The 15202-nt window shown below is 39.4% G+C and overlaps 1 protein-coding gene across 2 annotated transcripts in view; it reads right to left on the bottom strand.

Annotated features, from left to right (window-relative positions):
• The window catches only part of HELB (DNA helicase B), a 53003-nt gene that overhangs the window by 25263 nt on the left and 12538 nt on the right, over positions 1-15202 (bottom strand). For both annotated transcript variants that reach the window (XM_067697256.1, XM_067697255.1), the window contains exons 5-11: positions 11158-11335; positions 9605-9746; positions 6811-6965; positions 3359-3440; positions 2441-2500; positions 1066-1294; positions 102-245 (exon numbers count right to left, since the gene is read on the bottom strand). In XM_067697256.1, coding sequence (XP_067553357.1) covers positions 102-245; positions 1066-1294; positions 2441-2500; positions 3359-3440; positions 6811-6965; positions 9605-9746; positions 11158-11335 — 990 coding nt within the window. The remainder of the gene's footprint in view (positions 1-101; positions 246-1065; positions 1295-2440; positions 2501-3358; positions 3441-6810; positions 6966-9604; positions 9747-11157; positions 11336-15202) is intronic.

The following is a 15202-nucleotide window of genomic DNA, read 5'->3' as shown; positions in this document are numbered from 1 at the left end:
ATTAAAAAAATAATAAAAGCAACAAAACTTAGGAAGAAAATAATGCAAGATACTCTATCTTGGCAAGCTATTTAAATTGCTTTATAAAAGTCCATTCTTACCTGAAAAGTGTGAATAGTTCTTGCCCATGCATGTTTTATGTTACAATATTGCATTAGTTTCCTAAAATCCACAGTTACTTCGAAGCCAGCCATATTATTAATGGTCAAAAATCTTTTCTTTCCAAAAGTTATATCAGTTTTATCCTGTCATCAAAACAAATAACAGTTTTGTATGTTTTCAAATAGGTACACTGTAAAGGTCTGTTTTGGGGTTGAACATAAAATGCAAGCACCTTATAAATAAAATAGCATGTATAATTGTTAAGAATTTCAAAAAGCTTAAAATCTATGCTTGAGCATCAACTGAATACAGACACACCCAAATATTTTAATAACCACAAATGGAAGTTTTTGGTCCTTGAAATTTAACCTTAATTTGACTCTTTGGAGAACAGTCTGTGTTGTCTTTCTTATTTTGAAGACTATACATTTCACTTCTTGCACTGACTATGTAAGTCTGCATGTATTTTTTGCAAAGAGTTTACTTTTCCTCACAGATTTTAAAGAATAAACTTGTAAGTTTAAAAGTGTATTTATACAATGAGGACAAATTCAAGGTGACCACTTCTATAGTTCCTACATTTACACAGCAACCAAGCAAGTGATGCTTTGTAAAATATAATAAGTGTGTCACTTGTCCCTTGTTTTTGTTACTCAAGCACTTCAAACTTATTAAAAATGTTTCTTCACAAGGTCTTCCAGAACATGTAAGAGAAAGGAACACTTCCCAACTCACTTTATGAGGCCAGCATTAGTCAGACACCAAAACCAGACAAGATTATCACTAGAAAACTACAAACCAAGATCCCTCATGGACACAGATGCAAAAATCCTTAACAAAAAATTATAGAAGAAGAATGCCAGCTCTGATATGATTAAATTCTGAATCAATCCTCGGGCAATAAAAGAAAACTAAATCTATCCCTCATAGGTAAAAAGGTACTATTTTTCTGTTATCATTTACCTCTGTTATGAAAAATACTTCTCCATTGCAGAGTCGAATACCACTTTCAAAGTCATGCTTATTTTTAGCAAAACCATGAGGAGTACCATTAAAGTCTTCGCCACCGGCCTTTAGTTCATTATTTTGTTGGCTGTTGAAGGTATTTTCAGGGAGTAAGTCTGAGAGATACGCGTTCCTGGTACAACAAATTTTATCACCAACTCCAAATTCAAGTCTATTCTGATGGTTTCTAGGTTAGAAAATAATAATACAGCATCAGAGTTGGGAAAACCTCAATTTCATTTTCTTTAAGCATTGACTCTTACTCAGATCTGATCCAGTTCTCAAAATTATTTCCACAGTCTCTTTACGTCACTTTTGTTCTCCAAAGGTCAACAAGAAATCAGGCTCCCTCAGTTGTGGTCTATCTACACTTTCTGCAGCACCTCAAACTCAGTGACATTTCCCAGTCGAATTTTTTCAAAGTTAGAAATCTTGGCATAAAGGCTGATGTCTCTCTTTGCCTTTATATTACAAAAGTTACCGAAAATCTTATTGACTCTCCCTTTTAAATTCATCCTCTCCTCTCCAATCTCTCTAATCACTACCCCAATTCAAGTCTTACAGCACTTACACATATTGCTATTGTAATAATTATATTATCAGAATAATAGCAGCAAATCAAATAAGTGCTGGTGATAATACCAGTTACCGTGGTAAGTGCTTTAGGTATATTATTTCATTACAACCTTACTACAACTTTATGAGGGAAATTCTGGGTAAGTGTCCTCTTTTACATACATAGAAAGGTGAAATTACCTGCCCAAGATCACAGTTACTGTGACCCAGACTGGATGGCCCCAAACTTATGCTTTTCAACCCTTTGTTGGGCTACCTATCATGGTTTTTTTGGTCTTTCCTCAATAAACAGGGAGCTCCTCTTGTAATTTACACTTCTCTGGGTTCTCTGCACTTAATAAAAAGTAGGTATTGATAAATGCCAGAGAAGTGAGTTAGTCTGTCCTACGTGTGAATAGAGTGGCTTTTCTATGCTCCTTTTTCCCTGATAAAAGTCCACCTAAGGTGCTCTCTGTAGGCACCCTATTGCTAAGGTTCTTGTACACATTCCACACACGTTCTAATTTGAAAAATTGCCCTGAATTCTCCACACTCATCTTGGAGAAGCTAGAGGTAGGAAACCACAGGGACAATTTTATTCTTTATTTTTCTTATTACCCTGATTACCAAATAGTCAATTCCTAAGGATATATATTATATTTAATTGAAGATATCATTTGACTTCACAAAGGAGAAAAAAGATTTTAAAATATGCAGCTACAGTGATAAATGTCAAAACAAACAAAAGTATGGCGAATCCAGGAAGCACTGTCCTTACTTGATTAGACGGCCCGTGTAGTGCTTGCAACAGCAGGTGTTGATCACGTCGCAGTCCTGCCTGGAACACAGAAAAATACAAGGGTCACCTTAGTGGAACCTCTTTTGTGTGGATTTCTGTTACCAACAATTATGAGATACTGGATTTTATCAAAAGTATCCAGGACTGGGACTTCCCTGGTGGTCCAGTGGTAAAGAATCTGCCTTGCAATGCAGGGGACATAGGTTCAAACCCTGGTAGGGGAACTAAGATCCCACATGCCACGGGGCAACTAAGCCCACGTGCCACAACTACTGAGCTCACTCGCCTCAACTAGAGCCCGTGTACCATAAACTACAGAGCCCACGCGCTCCGGAGCCTGCGCACCGCAACTAGAGAGAGGAAACCCGCACGCCACAACTAGAGAGAAGCCCGCGCACCACAACGAAGAGCCCGCACGCCGCAACTAAGACCCGACACAGCCAAAAATAAAATAAAAATAAATAAATAAATAAATCTTTTTTTAAAAAAAGTTTCTAGGACTTTCTCCAGGAAAAGTATTTTGTAATTTTGATCTTAACCCTTTCTTCCGCTCAGATTTCCTATGAGTTACCAAATATAATATTTGGTAGAAAGAGCACCTCTTTAGGGAATTCCCTGGCAGTCCAGTTGTTAGGACTCAGCATTCTCACTGCCAAGGGCCTGGGTTCGATCCCTAGTCAGGGAACTAAGATCCCACAGGCTGCAAGGTGTGGCCAATAAAAAGAAAGAGCCCTCTTTAGAAACTGCCTTCTGCTGGACGTACCCAAGAAATACCTCAAAATAAGAGAGAGAATTCAGTGATGAACTACCAGTCTCCCATTCCAACAGCACCTAGATTCATAAGGTATGAGATTTAAAAGCTTCATTAAAAACACCAAAATTTTGTAAATGCTTTACCTTCTAAATGCAATAAATTGTGATGTTTTTGCATCTTCTAGGTCCTTTTCTTTGAGTAAAGTACTAACTGCAGAATATAAATCTGATAATTCAAGAGAAAAAAGTTAACACAGCAAAAAGCACTAAATTATAACATTGTTTCAATGGAGAAACTACTTCAGAATTCCTGCTAAGGGGTCCAGGAAAACATCTCACCAAATGGGATACAAGTTCACCACGGGAGCATCAACCTCATTTGTTTCATCAGCCAGGAGCAAGAGAAAAGAGAATGAAGGTGACGGTTCCAGACACTCTATCCTCAGTCACTAGCCAGGACAGCTCCTAATTTGTAATATCACCACTGCATATTTACTGATGGTTTGTGAATGCTGAATTTAAAGTATGAGCAAGAGGACAAAATATGTAACATAACTACTAACGTAAGACTTCCTTCTGTCTTAAGTTCTGGTGGTACTAGTGGTCATGAGTTATAATTTGAGAATGTATATGCTTTGCGTATGTGATTTCATTTTTAATCTTCACAATACTCACATGATGTATGTATTATTACATACAGGGCCGACATTTAGCTTTTGCATACCAGTATAACATATGGAGATATTTCTGTTTTAACTAGAAAATAGCTACTCCCCAAACACCACAGTGCCCTCCCTCCCACCCCAGCCATGTCTTTCCTTCCTCCAGAGCCCCCAGATGTCCCCATGATTCAGCAACTAAAAGGTTAACCCTGACACAGGAAGGGCATCCATTCCAAGAGTGACCAGACCCTACCAGCTATTAAGTAGTTTAATTAGCACCACTGATTACATCCTTGTTACAACCTGAAACTGAGGCTCTTGGAAGTAAAAGAAATTTTCCAGTGGGGTAGTGTGACCAGCCTCCCTCTTTTAGAGCTCAGATTGTTGACAGTGATAATGTCCACTTACAGCTTGTCCTTTGCAGAGCACTGAGAAGCAGGCTTCCTCTAACCTCTCTCAGCAATGTTACAAATTGGGGAACATTTCTCAGGAGAGGCAGAAGAAATAAAAATTGGGGTAAAAACATTCCAGGCTTTTGCGTCCCTCGTAGCAGATAAATCACAAGGGAATGAAAAAGCCCTGATCCCTGCTCTAGGAAGACTGAATCAGTTGCTCGCTGAGCCCTTCATTTTTCAGATGAAGGAAGGATTATCATTAAAAAATGTCCAAGACTCAGCTCACCGCCAGCCAAGCCCCGCTTGCCAAAGGTCTCACAAAACACTGGTTTCTTTCACACGTACAGGATCACGCTGTTCTGCTCCTTGCTTTGTTCACTCTCTCTACATCTCCCAGATCAATACATACGCTGTACTTCATTGTTTCTAAGATACGCATTTTCTTCTCATATTTTAACATCTCTGGAATTCTAGCCCAGCTACGAAGCCTGTCTTAGGCCTTTGTACCTTTCAATAATGGGAATAACTGAGTAATTTATTAAGAAATACTTATTACTTAAGTATTAAGGAATAACACTTAATTATTAACGAAAAAATACTATATGCCTAAGGGGTAATTTATTCAACTCTCTTAAAGAAGAGGCTCATTTTCCAGCTGAAGTTTGCAATTAAGATAGAAAACAACTCCAGCTAAGGTCCACTACCATTCTGAAACAACTTTTTTTTTTAAGTACATTCTCATTAATGTAAAGAATGGGTACCAGAAATAAAACTAAACATATTTTAGGTAGATCTAAATGGAGTGGCAAAGAAAGCCAGTTTCTTAACCATCTTAGTCTCATTTTCTTCATCTGTACTAATACCTACTATGAACTAAGTAAGCTATGGAGAGAATAAACATTATCTATAAATTACTCACAACATGTGTAATAAAAAACAAGTCAGGGCTTCCCTGGTGGCGCAGTGGTTGAGAGTCCGCCTGCCAATGCAGGCGACGCGGGTTCATGCCCAGGTCTGGGAAGATCCCACATGCCGCAGAGCGGCTGGGCCCACGAGCCACGGCCGCTGAGCCTGCGCGTCCGGAGCCTGTGCTCCGCAACGGGAGAGGCCACAACAGTGAGAGGCCCGCGTACCGCAGAAAAAAAAAAAAAAAAAACAAGTCAAAAAACAATACACAGCTTATAAACCAAATTATGTAAAACTAATATATGTCTGTGTATGGATATAATACGGTTTAAAAAGAGAAACTCCAAGCTCTTCCTATAGTTTAAAAAGAGAAACTCCAAGCTCTTCCTATAGACGTGACCTTTATGGGGTTGATTCAGGGGAAGAGGACAGGGGATGATTAAAGGAAATAATTTTTACTTCAAACACTTCCGTATCACTTGACTTTTGTTAAGGAATATAAACGATTTCTATAATAATAAAAAAAAAGCCAAAAAGGCATTTATAGAATCCTATTATTACATGAGCTCATTTAAAAAAAGAATAATGTAACATGTGAATGAACACTAACCCACAGGAACTGAGATGGGGACACACAAAGGAGGACAGGCTTACAGATAAAGCTGAATGTCAATTTCACATGCAGAGTGAAAGCTGCTAAGGAGGAAGGATACACCTTGAAGAACTGTGGCAACTACAATAAATCCTCAATAAAAATCATTTAAATTTTCACTAATTCAATTCTGAGTAAACACTATACAATTTAAAAAAGCTTGCTAAGTTCAGTTTATAATATAAAGATCAAATTGTTTAAATAAATAAATAAATTCAATTTAAATAAATTCATTTGGAGCAGATAATTTAATATCTATTATTCACAAAAAACTAACATTCATATAGTTCCTCAAAACCTACGAACGCCCTTAAACCTTCACAACTGTCCCCCACGCACTGTCACTATGACTCCCATTTTACAAATAGTAGAGTGATGTGACATGGGTCGTACACATAAGGCAGAAGATTCCCTATCCCGTGCACTTCCTCAGCCCTGCCATGCTGTCATCCTAACACCCACAATTAGAAGTGATGCTTGTCCACTTTACTAGAAACAGAACTGTTAGGAACTCAGCTTGGCAAGAGTTTGACAGCCATTACTTTGTTTCACAGATGTACTCAAAACAACAAATGTAGTATTTACTTTTCCAGCAAATGTTGTACTTTTCCAGCAAATACTGTACCTTTACAGTATTTGCTGGAAAAGAAAAGCTTCATTCATTAAGACATGCTTTCTCCTGAATGAACCTGGATAACTTAGGGCTTCCCTTTATTTTAAACTAATCATCTACATCCACCTATTTACTCAACAAATATTTACTAAGCCCTTAGTATGCATGTGTCAAGAGCTTACTTCTTTACAAAATTCTAAAGTCATCTGCTTTTGATGATTAATAAATTAGTTTATTTATTTTCAGTGCCTAACGTTTTGCTAGCAATATTTATCTTTACCATCAAATAAAATTATAACTAGTCATTTAATAACTATATTACAAAACTGAAATATTTAACCCTATATAACATAAAAGTTTATACTTACAAGAGTGATGATTACTTTTTGAGAACTGAGAACTGGCATCTTCTTCTGGGAGTCTAACAAAAATAAATGATTTATCTTGTATTGAGACAGGGAATGTTGGATCATCAGAGATATTCAGCTCTGCATCAAACGTTGGAAACTGGCGTCTCGAGATTCTTAAATAAAGGTAAAATAATACACTAACAGCATTAGCATCCAAAAATGTATCTTCACATATGAGCAGAGATAATGTCATTACAAGAATTAATATCTGTGAATAGGTCATAAATAGGGTAAAAGGGCTACCCATATATGCATTATAAATAGTAAATGAGTTTCAAAATACACTTAACTAGACCATAATGTTACTTTTATCCATCAGTCCCCTACCCCTAGCACATTAAAAGCATTAGAAAAAATTGTCATGGAATTTACTAAGCAACATTCTGAGAACTTGACCTGCTTTTCTCCAGACCACTAAAGAACCGTACCAGGTAGGTATTATCCTCATTTCACAGATGAGCAACATGAGGCTTAGTTAACTACAGTGGGGTCGTCCAAGATCACAGAGGTAAAAAGCGGGGTAGCTAGGAGGGAAATTTGGGCCCACTGGGCTCCATATTCCTTTCTATTTAAATTAATTTGAACTCTTTGGGGCCTTTTCCATACATTTACATCATACTCTTTCTTTTCTCCTTTCTTCTGTATATATCATATATATGGTCTCATGTTCCCAGCTGAACCAAGTATCCACATCTTCTCTTTGTTTCTGTTCCCTCATCATCATTCTTTTGTTCTTGTATTCCCCAAGACTAGCAAGTCAAGTCAGAAAGCACAGTAAAGGCCGGGGGCCTTGTCATACTAGAGTCCCTCCTTGGTTATTTTGAAGAAAACTGACACCCTGTAAAGACCTAACAGCAGCCTAGCTATCAAAGGAATAGTACCCTACTGTGTCATCTTTCAATCCTTCCCAACAGGGCTGGAAGGGAGGAAAGGAGAAAGAGGGAAGAACGCTGTCCCTGCTGGAACTAACCCAGATTTAATTTGGGGTACTGAGAAACACCATGGATTTCCATTTTGCTTCTGACCCAGGACATGTAACATACTTCTATCTCTAGAAGCTTTTCCGTGGTATCACTGGGATCCTCCTGTCATTAAACACTTGGTGATGATGACCAAGAATGACCAAGAATAAAGAAAGGAGCACAGCTCAGCCCAAAAGATATCGAAAGGGTTACTAAAAGGAATTCCTAAATTTCAGATAAAGTTGAGTTCTAAGAAACCTAATGTGCTTTAGATTCTTCCAAGATTTCTAGACTTTAAAATGACCCATCATCCACCAACATTCCAAAACTGAGGTGGACTTTAGGTAGGAGCAGAAGAGTTATAGATAAGAGTTATAGAAGCGTTATAGTTACACTACCAACTGCATTATTTTTCTTAACGTCCCAGTACGAACCTATATCATCTACCCTATTCCTGTCCATTCTGCCTCTACACCCACTATCTTTTCCAGGGTAGATGGGGCAGGGAGATGGTAGGCTTTGAATATTCTAGTTTCTGCTGACATCCAACCAAGAAAATGTTTAAGCAACAAAAACTGCATCTTGTAGTCTAATACAATACCCTGTCCTGCTGAATATCTGAACCCAATAGCTACTGCAAAGACCTCCACATAAGCTAATAAGTTTTTCATCCATCATTAAAGAAATAAGAACTCTTCTGACAGAAAACAAATCATCGTAAAGAAAGCACTTCTTTGAGCAACATCTACCTTCCAATTTAATTCTACGTTATCTAGTAAGTCATTTTTTGTCCTCAAGTATAGTCAGAAATCTAGTTCCTGGTCCTAAGCCCCAGATGGACACATAGCAGGTCCAAGGGCAGGAGGACAGACACACACAGAATGTTGTACCAAGAAGACCTAACGCAATGAGGTTTCAGGCTAAATTCGTGATCTCAGCAACAGTTCAGGACCTGTGCTAAATTTTTATTCAAATCAACTATAATCCTCTGCCACTCGGCTGACTGCCCCATGATCCCTATAATTCCCAAAATAACGGACAGTGATAAGGTAGAACCAAAATAATTCCATGCTGATACAGAAATAAAGCATGCACTACAGCCAATAAAGGGAAAATGAAACCTAAAACCAACCAAGAAACAAAAACAGCACCTTGTAAAAGAGAGTCAAAAACAAAGATAAATTTTGGCCCAATGAATAAAAAGTCTCTTAATATTCTGTGGTCCCATCACATCTATTACAGAGGATTACTCTAAAGGCTTATGCAAAGATTAAGGAAAGAAAAGGATTCTTTCCTACTCTAAGGAGAGTAATATGCCACAGGTGCCACCAGGATTCATCAAGGAGTAAAATACCTTTTTCTTTACCTTTTTCTTTTCTTTTTTTTTTTTTTTTTCTGCTTTGGGCTCCCCTTATAAAAATTACACGAAATGTCTTCCCCAAGTCACCCTTGAACTCTAATTAATTCATTTCCAAGTCTCTGTTCCCCTTGGGTTTATTCTGGTCTCTAAGCCTGATGCAACTTTATTTCACATATATACTTTTAAAATCAGGAAAACACATTTATACTTAAATTTCAACACTAATTTATCTTGGATCAATAATGAAAAATACTTTGCTTTTCTAACTGTGGGACAAAAGGTATACATATACCTGAAGGACAGAAAAGGTTTGCTAAAACAGCATAGTGAACATACTGCACTGAATCACCCTAATTCAAAAGCTAATATTTTTTTTACCTTTATTTCTAATACGACAGAGAGAAAATGCAAAATTTTAGTTATATTATACCTTGTAGCATTGTCCACAATTAGTTCAGATTCTGCTCTATGGTTTGTCTTTAGTTCAATAGCACAATTTCTTGACTTGAGAGTCTCAAAAAGATCTTTCAGCAAGTTACCAGGTTCAATACTGGGTAACTGTCTAATATCACCTAAAAGGGGGAAAAATACATAGAGTGGGTTTTATGTAACTGGGATCTGGAAATTTAGAAATTATTTTTATTTCTCCCTACTGATATATGCTGTAATCATAAAGACTTACTCTGAGGAAAAAAGAAAAAAATCTTCGTTTAAAATTACTTAAGAACATTAAGTCTTCAAAAATATTCAACAACAACAATAGCAACACAAACCATTCCAATTGGGCTTCCCTGGTGGCGCAGTGGTTGAGAGTCCGTCTGCCAATTCAGGGGACATGGGTTCGTGTCCTGGTCCAGGAGGATCCCACATGCCGCAGAGCGGCTGGGCCCGTGAGCCATGGCCGCTGAGCCCGCGCGTCTGGAGCCTGTGCTCCGCAACGGGAGAGGCCACAACAGTGAGAGGCCCGCGTACCGCAAAAAAAAAAAAACAAAAAAAACAACAAAAAAAATTCCAATTAAACAATATAAGATAGAAAAAATAGTGATAACACAGTAAGGTAAAACATGAATTGAACTTTTTTCATATCTATAAACACAGGCAAACTGTTGGGGCATATATTTGCACCAACAGGTAAAGAAAAAACAGGCCTTAGATATCTAGAATTTAGTCACTTATTCAATCTTGCTCAATGTCTTACTAAACATGGAAAAATCTATGGCCTCAAATAAACTTAACGTACAAAATGCAAAATAAACAAACCCAGTGCATTTGATAATAAATTCCAGTAATGTAATGATAATATTTTGCTCTATTAAAAATCTTTTTACTTTAAACAAACAAGCAAACCTTAGAGAAAAGAGAAACTATTTTCTGGGTGGAAACTGAAAGCATGCTTAAGCTATTAATAAAATCAACTGCTTACACAATATCCTCAAATATCTAAAACAGTTATTTATAAATATATTGATTCTCTCATCGCAATTCTATTTTTTCCTCCATTAAAAAACATGGTCTACACATCGGTACTACCTAATAGCATCAAACTGAATCTCACCGGAATTGGAAAGGACTTGTGAGGCTGAGGAGGTCTAATGTGAATTACTAGCTTAAAATCATAAAATTACTTTTAAGTGGTCTATAATTCAGACTTTCTATTACTTCCAAATGATCTACATCCTGATTTACTCTGAGTCTGTGAGAATTTTACTATTTTAATAGTCACCATTTAGGTAATGACAGTAACTCCTCACAACTCTATTTCATTCACAACCTAGCTTGCTGATATCCTGGCCAAAACAAAGAGCCACCCAAGCTGATAGAGAGACTGGTCAGACTGAACTCAGAGTGGCTTCAGAGTGGGGTCTGAGAAATGGCTTCCCGTCTGCAGGATATGGATATTAAAACAGTGCAATGATATAAAGAACGTACTAACCACAATAATTTGAACCAAACAATTAGGATACCAACAATATTTTAACTTACCAAGGATAATAAGCTTAGAAAGTTGGGAGCGCTCACACAGTAAATTTAAAACTGATTTAAAGATTCCGACAGATACCAAACTCCCTTCATCCACAACCAGAACTCTAACCGAAGAAAATTTCCATGGCATGTCCTTGGTCATTGTTTTTGTCTCCCATAAGTAGAAGCTATAATTGACCTACAAGCAAAGTATGGCATTTTTAAATTCGGGTTATAAAATTTACCAAAAAAAAAAAAATTTTTTTTTAACAACATATTCTTTTAAAACAAAACTCTTAAATGGGGAAGGGACAGGGAGGATGTACATAGAGTAACATAGGGAAACAGACTAAAGAAATAGAGAACACAAAAGTTATAGGATGAATCCCAGAAAAGACAGATGAAATAGTTCAAAACATTGCTTCCTAGGGAGTACTTGGTGTGTTTAACAAGCTTCTCACACAGCACCATTCCGCTGCAAGAATCCCAACTGTCCTCTTATCACTCTTGACCAGACAGAACTCCCTATTGTTTTCTACCCCCAAATAAACCTTCTCTTGGCCTTCTGAGATGGCCCAAACACTTAAGCCCCTCTCTTCTCCCAACTGTAATACTCCATTCTGGAAATTAGGGGGTGCCTGCCCAAACTAACTATGAAAATACTACTTTTTCTCCTAGTATTCTAAACTCCCTTACTTCCCCAACATTGAAAAAACCACCACCAAGACAACTAAAAAAACTATTTATTACAGGGGTAATAATATTTACTATTTAAAAAAACACAGAAGAGGGAAACATTTTTTTGTAAAATTACAACCAGAGAATGTTAAATATTTTGTTGTATACCATTCCACAAATGTTTCTATGTTGTATGCATATATCTATATATGCTCACTTACACTAAAAAATTATTTGCATTTTTTTCTGCTAAACCCGGTATCCCTAGCCCAAGGATGATAAATAAGTGGCCTAAGTGCCACCTCAATGCCTCTCCTGTGCCCTTACACTCTTTCCTGAGCCTAAACATGGCTTCAGAAATGTCCTCCCAGCATCCCAACCTGATATTAGGATACTACCAATTGATCAGAGTTGGAACTTAAGATGAAATTTAGTAATGATCCCTCTCTGGCCTCTCCTTTTCTAATTCAATCCTTCAGACTAAACAGAAGTGAAGGCGTAATGGAAAAAATCATAAACTGATCAGAAGACTCTTCCACCAATGAGCTACACTGAACTGCTCTAGGATCATGCCCACTCATGTGACAAATAAAAGTAATGCAAAAGCAATTTCTGAGGTGGCTCGTGGGTCTATGATTCCGGTAGCCTTCCTTAGAACCGCTTTCTTCATTTCACTCTCTTGCTTAGGAACCTAAATGGCTCCCCAGTAAATCAAGTCCAAGCTTCTTTGTGAGGTATATAAGGTCTGTAGTAAATGAGGGGATCATGGCACCTTGGTAAGGGAAGGAAGCTGGGAGGTCAGAAATGTGAATCCCAGCGCGAGCTCTGCACTCAGTTAAGGTTTGGGGCCAATTGTTTAACACACCCAAATTTTAAGTGGCTCTCCTGTAAAATGCAGATAAGATCACTTACCCACTTCACTCGTTTGTCAAGGATTTAATGAAACAGCAAAATATTTTACAAACTTTAAAGCTCAAATTCCCGGTCTAAACCAAGTGTAATTTCCATTATCTTACAATACACAGACTTCATTCCAATCAACGCAGTCCCCTCAAAACCCTCTATATGCACTTGATCATTCACCTCAATGCCTCTGGGAAGGCCTTTCCCTTAAATAAAATGTTCTTCTCCTTACCTGAGCTTCCTTGTCCATTAGACTCCAATTCAATTATTATTTCCTTCAGAAATCTTCCAACGACTAACTTCCTTGATCTATAAAATGGCAGATCAGGGCTAAAGGAAACTCTCCAACTCTTTACAAGTTTAAAACTTCATGACTCTTAACTATAGCCAAAGCTATTTTTTTCAAGCATCTTAATTCATTTAAAATTTTTATTATGCAACTACTATTTGCCAGGCACTGTTGTAGGCAAAGGAGATAAAGCACTAAACCAGATGATCCAAGTCCTCACTTCGACGGAGCTTTCATTCTACAAAAGGTGGACTCATGTTTGAAACCAGTCCCACTGAGAAACAGGGCATTGCCAGAATCTAAACTAACTACAGCATTAAGCATACACTTTAGTTTCCCTTTTTTTTTTTTTTCATACTAAGACGTTCTCAATGAAGGAAGCGGTACACTGATCTACTTTCTGGCACAAGCTCCTAACTCACTGCAAACAGTAACAGTTTATACAGACTGGCTGTTTTGAGTGGCACTGATCTAAGTGATTAGCTACCACAAGGCAAGGCTCTAGAAGACATTCAATAAATGCCTACTGGAAGAGTCAGTGTCAGAGTGAGGAGGTGTGAGAGCGTGGCAGCTCTTGGCTTTGGAAATGGAGGAAGGAAGCCACGATCCAAGAAATGTCGGCATCCTCCGGGAAGGAGCTCGGCCCTGATGACACCTTGACACACTGTGACCTCTGTTTTGGACTGCTAGCTTTCAGAATTAGCAAGAAATTTGGGCACAGAGAAGTTAAATAACTTGTTGAATATGAAACAACCAGCAAGGATGGAGACAGTATTCAGCCAAGTTCTATTTTTAGGTTTTTGAGAAACCAGCATACTCTTTTCCACAGTGGCTGCACCAACTTACGTTCTCACCAACAATATAGTCTTGGGGGAGTGTACTTTCTAAGAATTTGTCCAGGGACGAGGGGAAGATGGCGGAAGAGTAAGACGCGGGGATCACCTTCCTCCCCACAGATACACCAGAAATACATCTACACGTGGAACAACTCCTACAGAACACCTACTGAATGCTGGCAGAAGACCTCAGACCTCCCAAAAGGCAAGAAACCCCCCACGTACCTGGGTAGGGCAAAAGAAAAAAGAATAAACAGAGACAAAAGGATAGGGACGGGACCTGCACCAGTGGGAGGGAGCTGTGAATGAAGAAAGTTTTCCACACACTAGGAAGCCCCTTCGCGCGCGGAGACTGCGGGTGGTGGAGGGGGAAGCTTCGGAGCCGCGGAGGAGAGCACAGCAACAGAAGTGCGGAGGACAAAGCGGAGAGATTCCCGCACAGAGGATCGGTGCCGACCGGCACTCACCAGCCCGAGAGGCTTGTCTGCTCACCCGCCGGGGCGGGCGGGGCTGGGAGTTGAGGCTCGGGCTTCGGTCGGAGCGCCGGGAGAGGACTGGGGTTGGTGGCGTGAACACAGCCTGCAGGGGGTTAGTGCGCCATGGCTAGCCGGGAGGGAGTCCGGGGAAAAGTCTGGAGCTGCCGAAGAGGCAAGAGACGTTCTCTTCCCTCTTTCTGTGCGCGAGGAGAGGGGATTAATTAAGAGCGCTGCTTAAAGGAGCTCCAGAGATGGGCGCGAGCTGCGGCTAAAAGCACGGACCCCAGAGACGGGCATGAGACGCTAAGGCTACTGCTGCCGCCACCAAGAAGCCTGTGTGCGAACACAGGTCACTATCCACACCACCCTTCCGGGGAGCCTGTGCAGCCCGCCACTGCCAGGTTCCCGGGATCCAGGGACAACTTACCCGAGAGAACGCACGGCGCGCCTCAGGCTGGTGCAACGTCACGCCGGCCTCTGCCGCCGCAGGCCCGCCGGCATTCCGTGCCCCTCCCTCCCCCCGGCCTGAGTGAGCCAGAGCCCCCGAATCAGCAGCTCCTTCAACCCCGTCCAGTCTGAGCGAAGAACAGACGCCCTCTGGCAATCTACACGCAGAGGTGGGGCCAAATCCAAAGCTGAGACCCTGGGAGCTGTGAGAACAAACGAGACAAAGGGAAATCTCTCCCAGCAACCTCAGGAGCAGCGGATTAAAGCTCCACAATCAACTTGATGTACCCTGCATCTGTGGAATACATGAATAGACGAGTCATCCCAAATTGAGGAGGTGGACTTTGAGAGCAAGATTTATGATTTTTCCCCCTTTTCCTCTTTTTGTGAGTGTGTATGTGCATGCTTCTGTGTGAGATTTTGTCTGTATAGCTTTG

The sequence above is a fragment of the Pseudorca crassidens genome, chromosome 11 (genome assembly GCF_039906515.1).
Source record: "Pseudorca crassidens isolate mPseCra1 chromosome 11, mPseCra1.hap1, whole genome shotgun sequence".
NCBI lineage: Eukaryota > Metazoa > Chordata > Mammalia > Artiodactyla > Delphinidae > Pseudorca > Pseudorca crassidens.
Note: the sequence above shows the minus strand (reverse complement) of the source record. Positions and strands in the feature narration are given on the sequence as shown.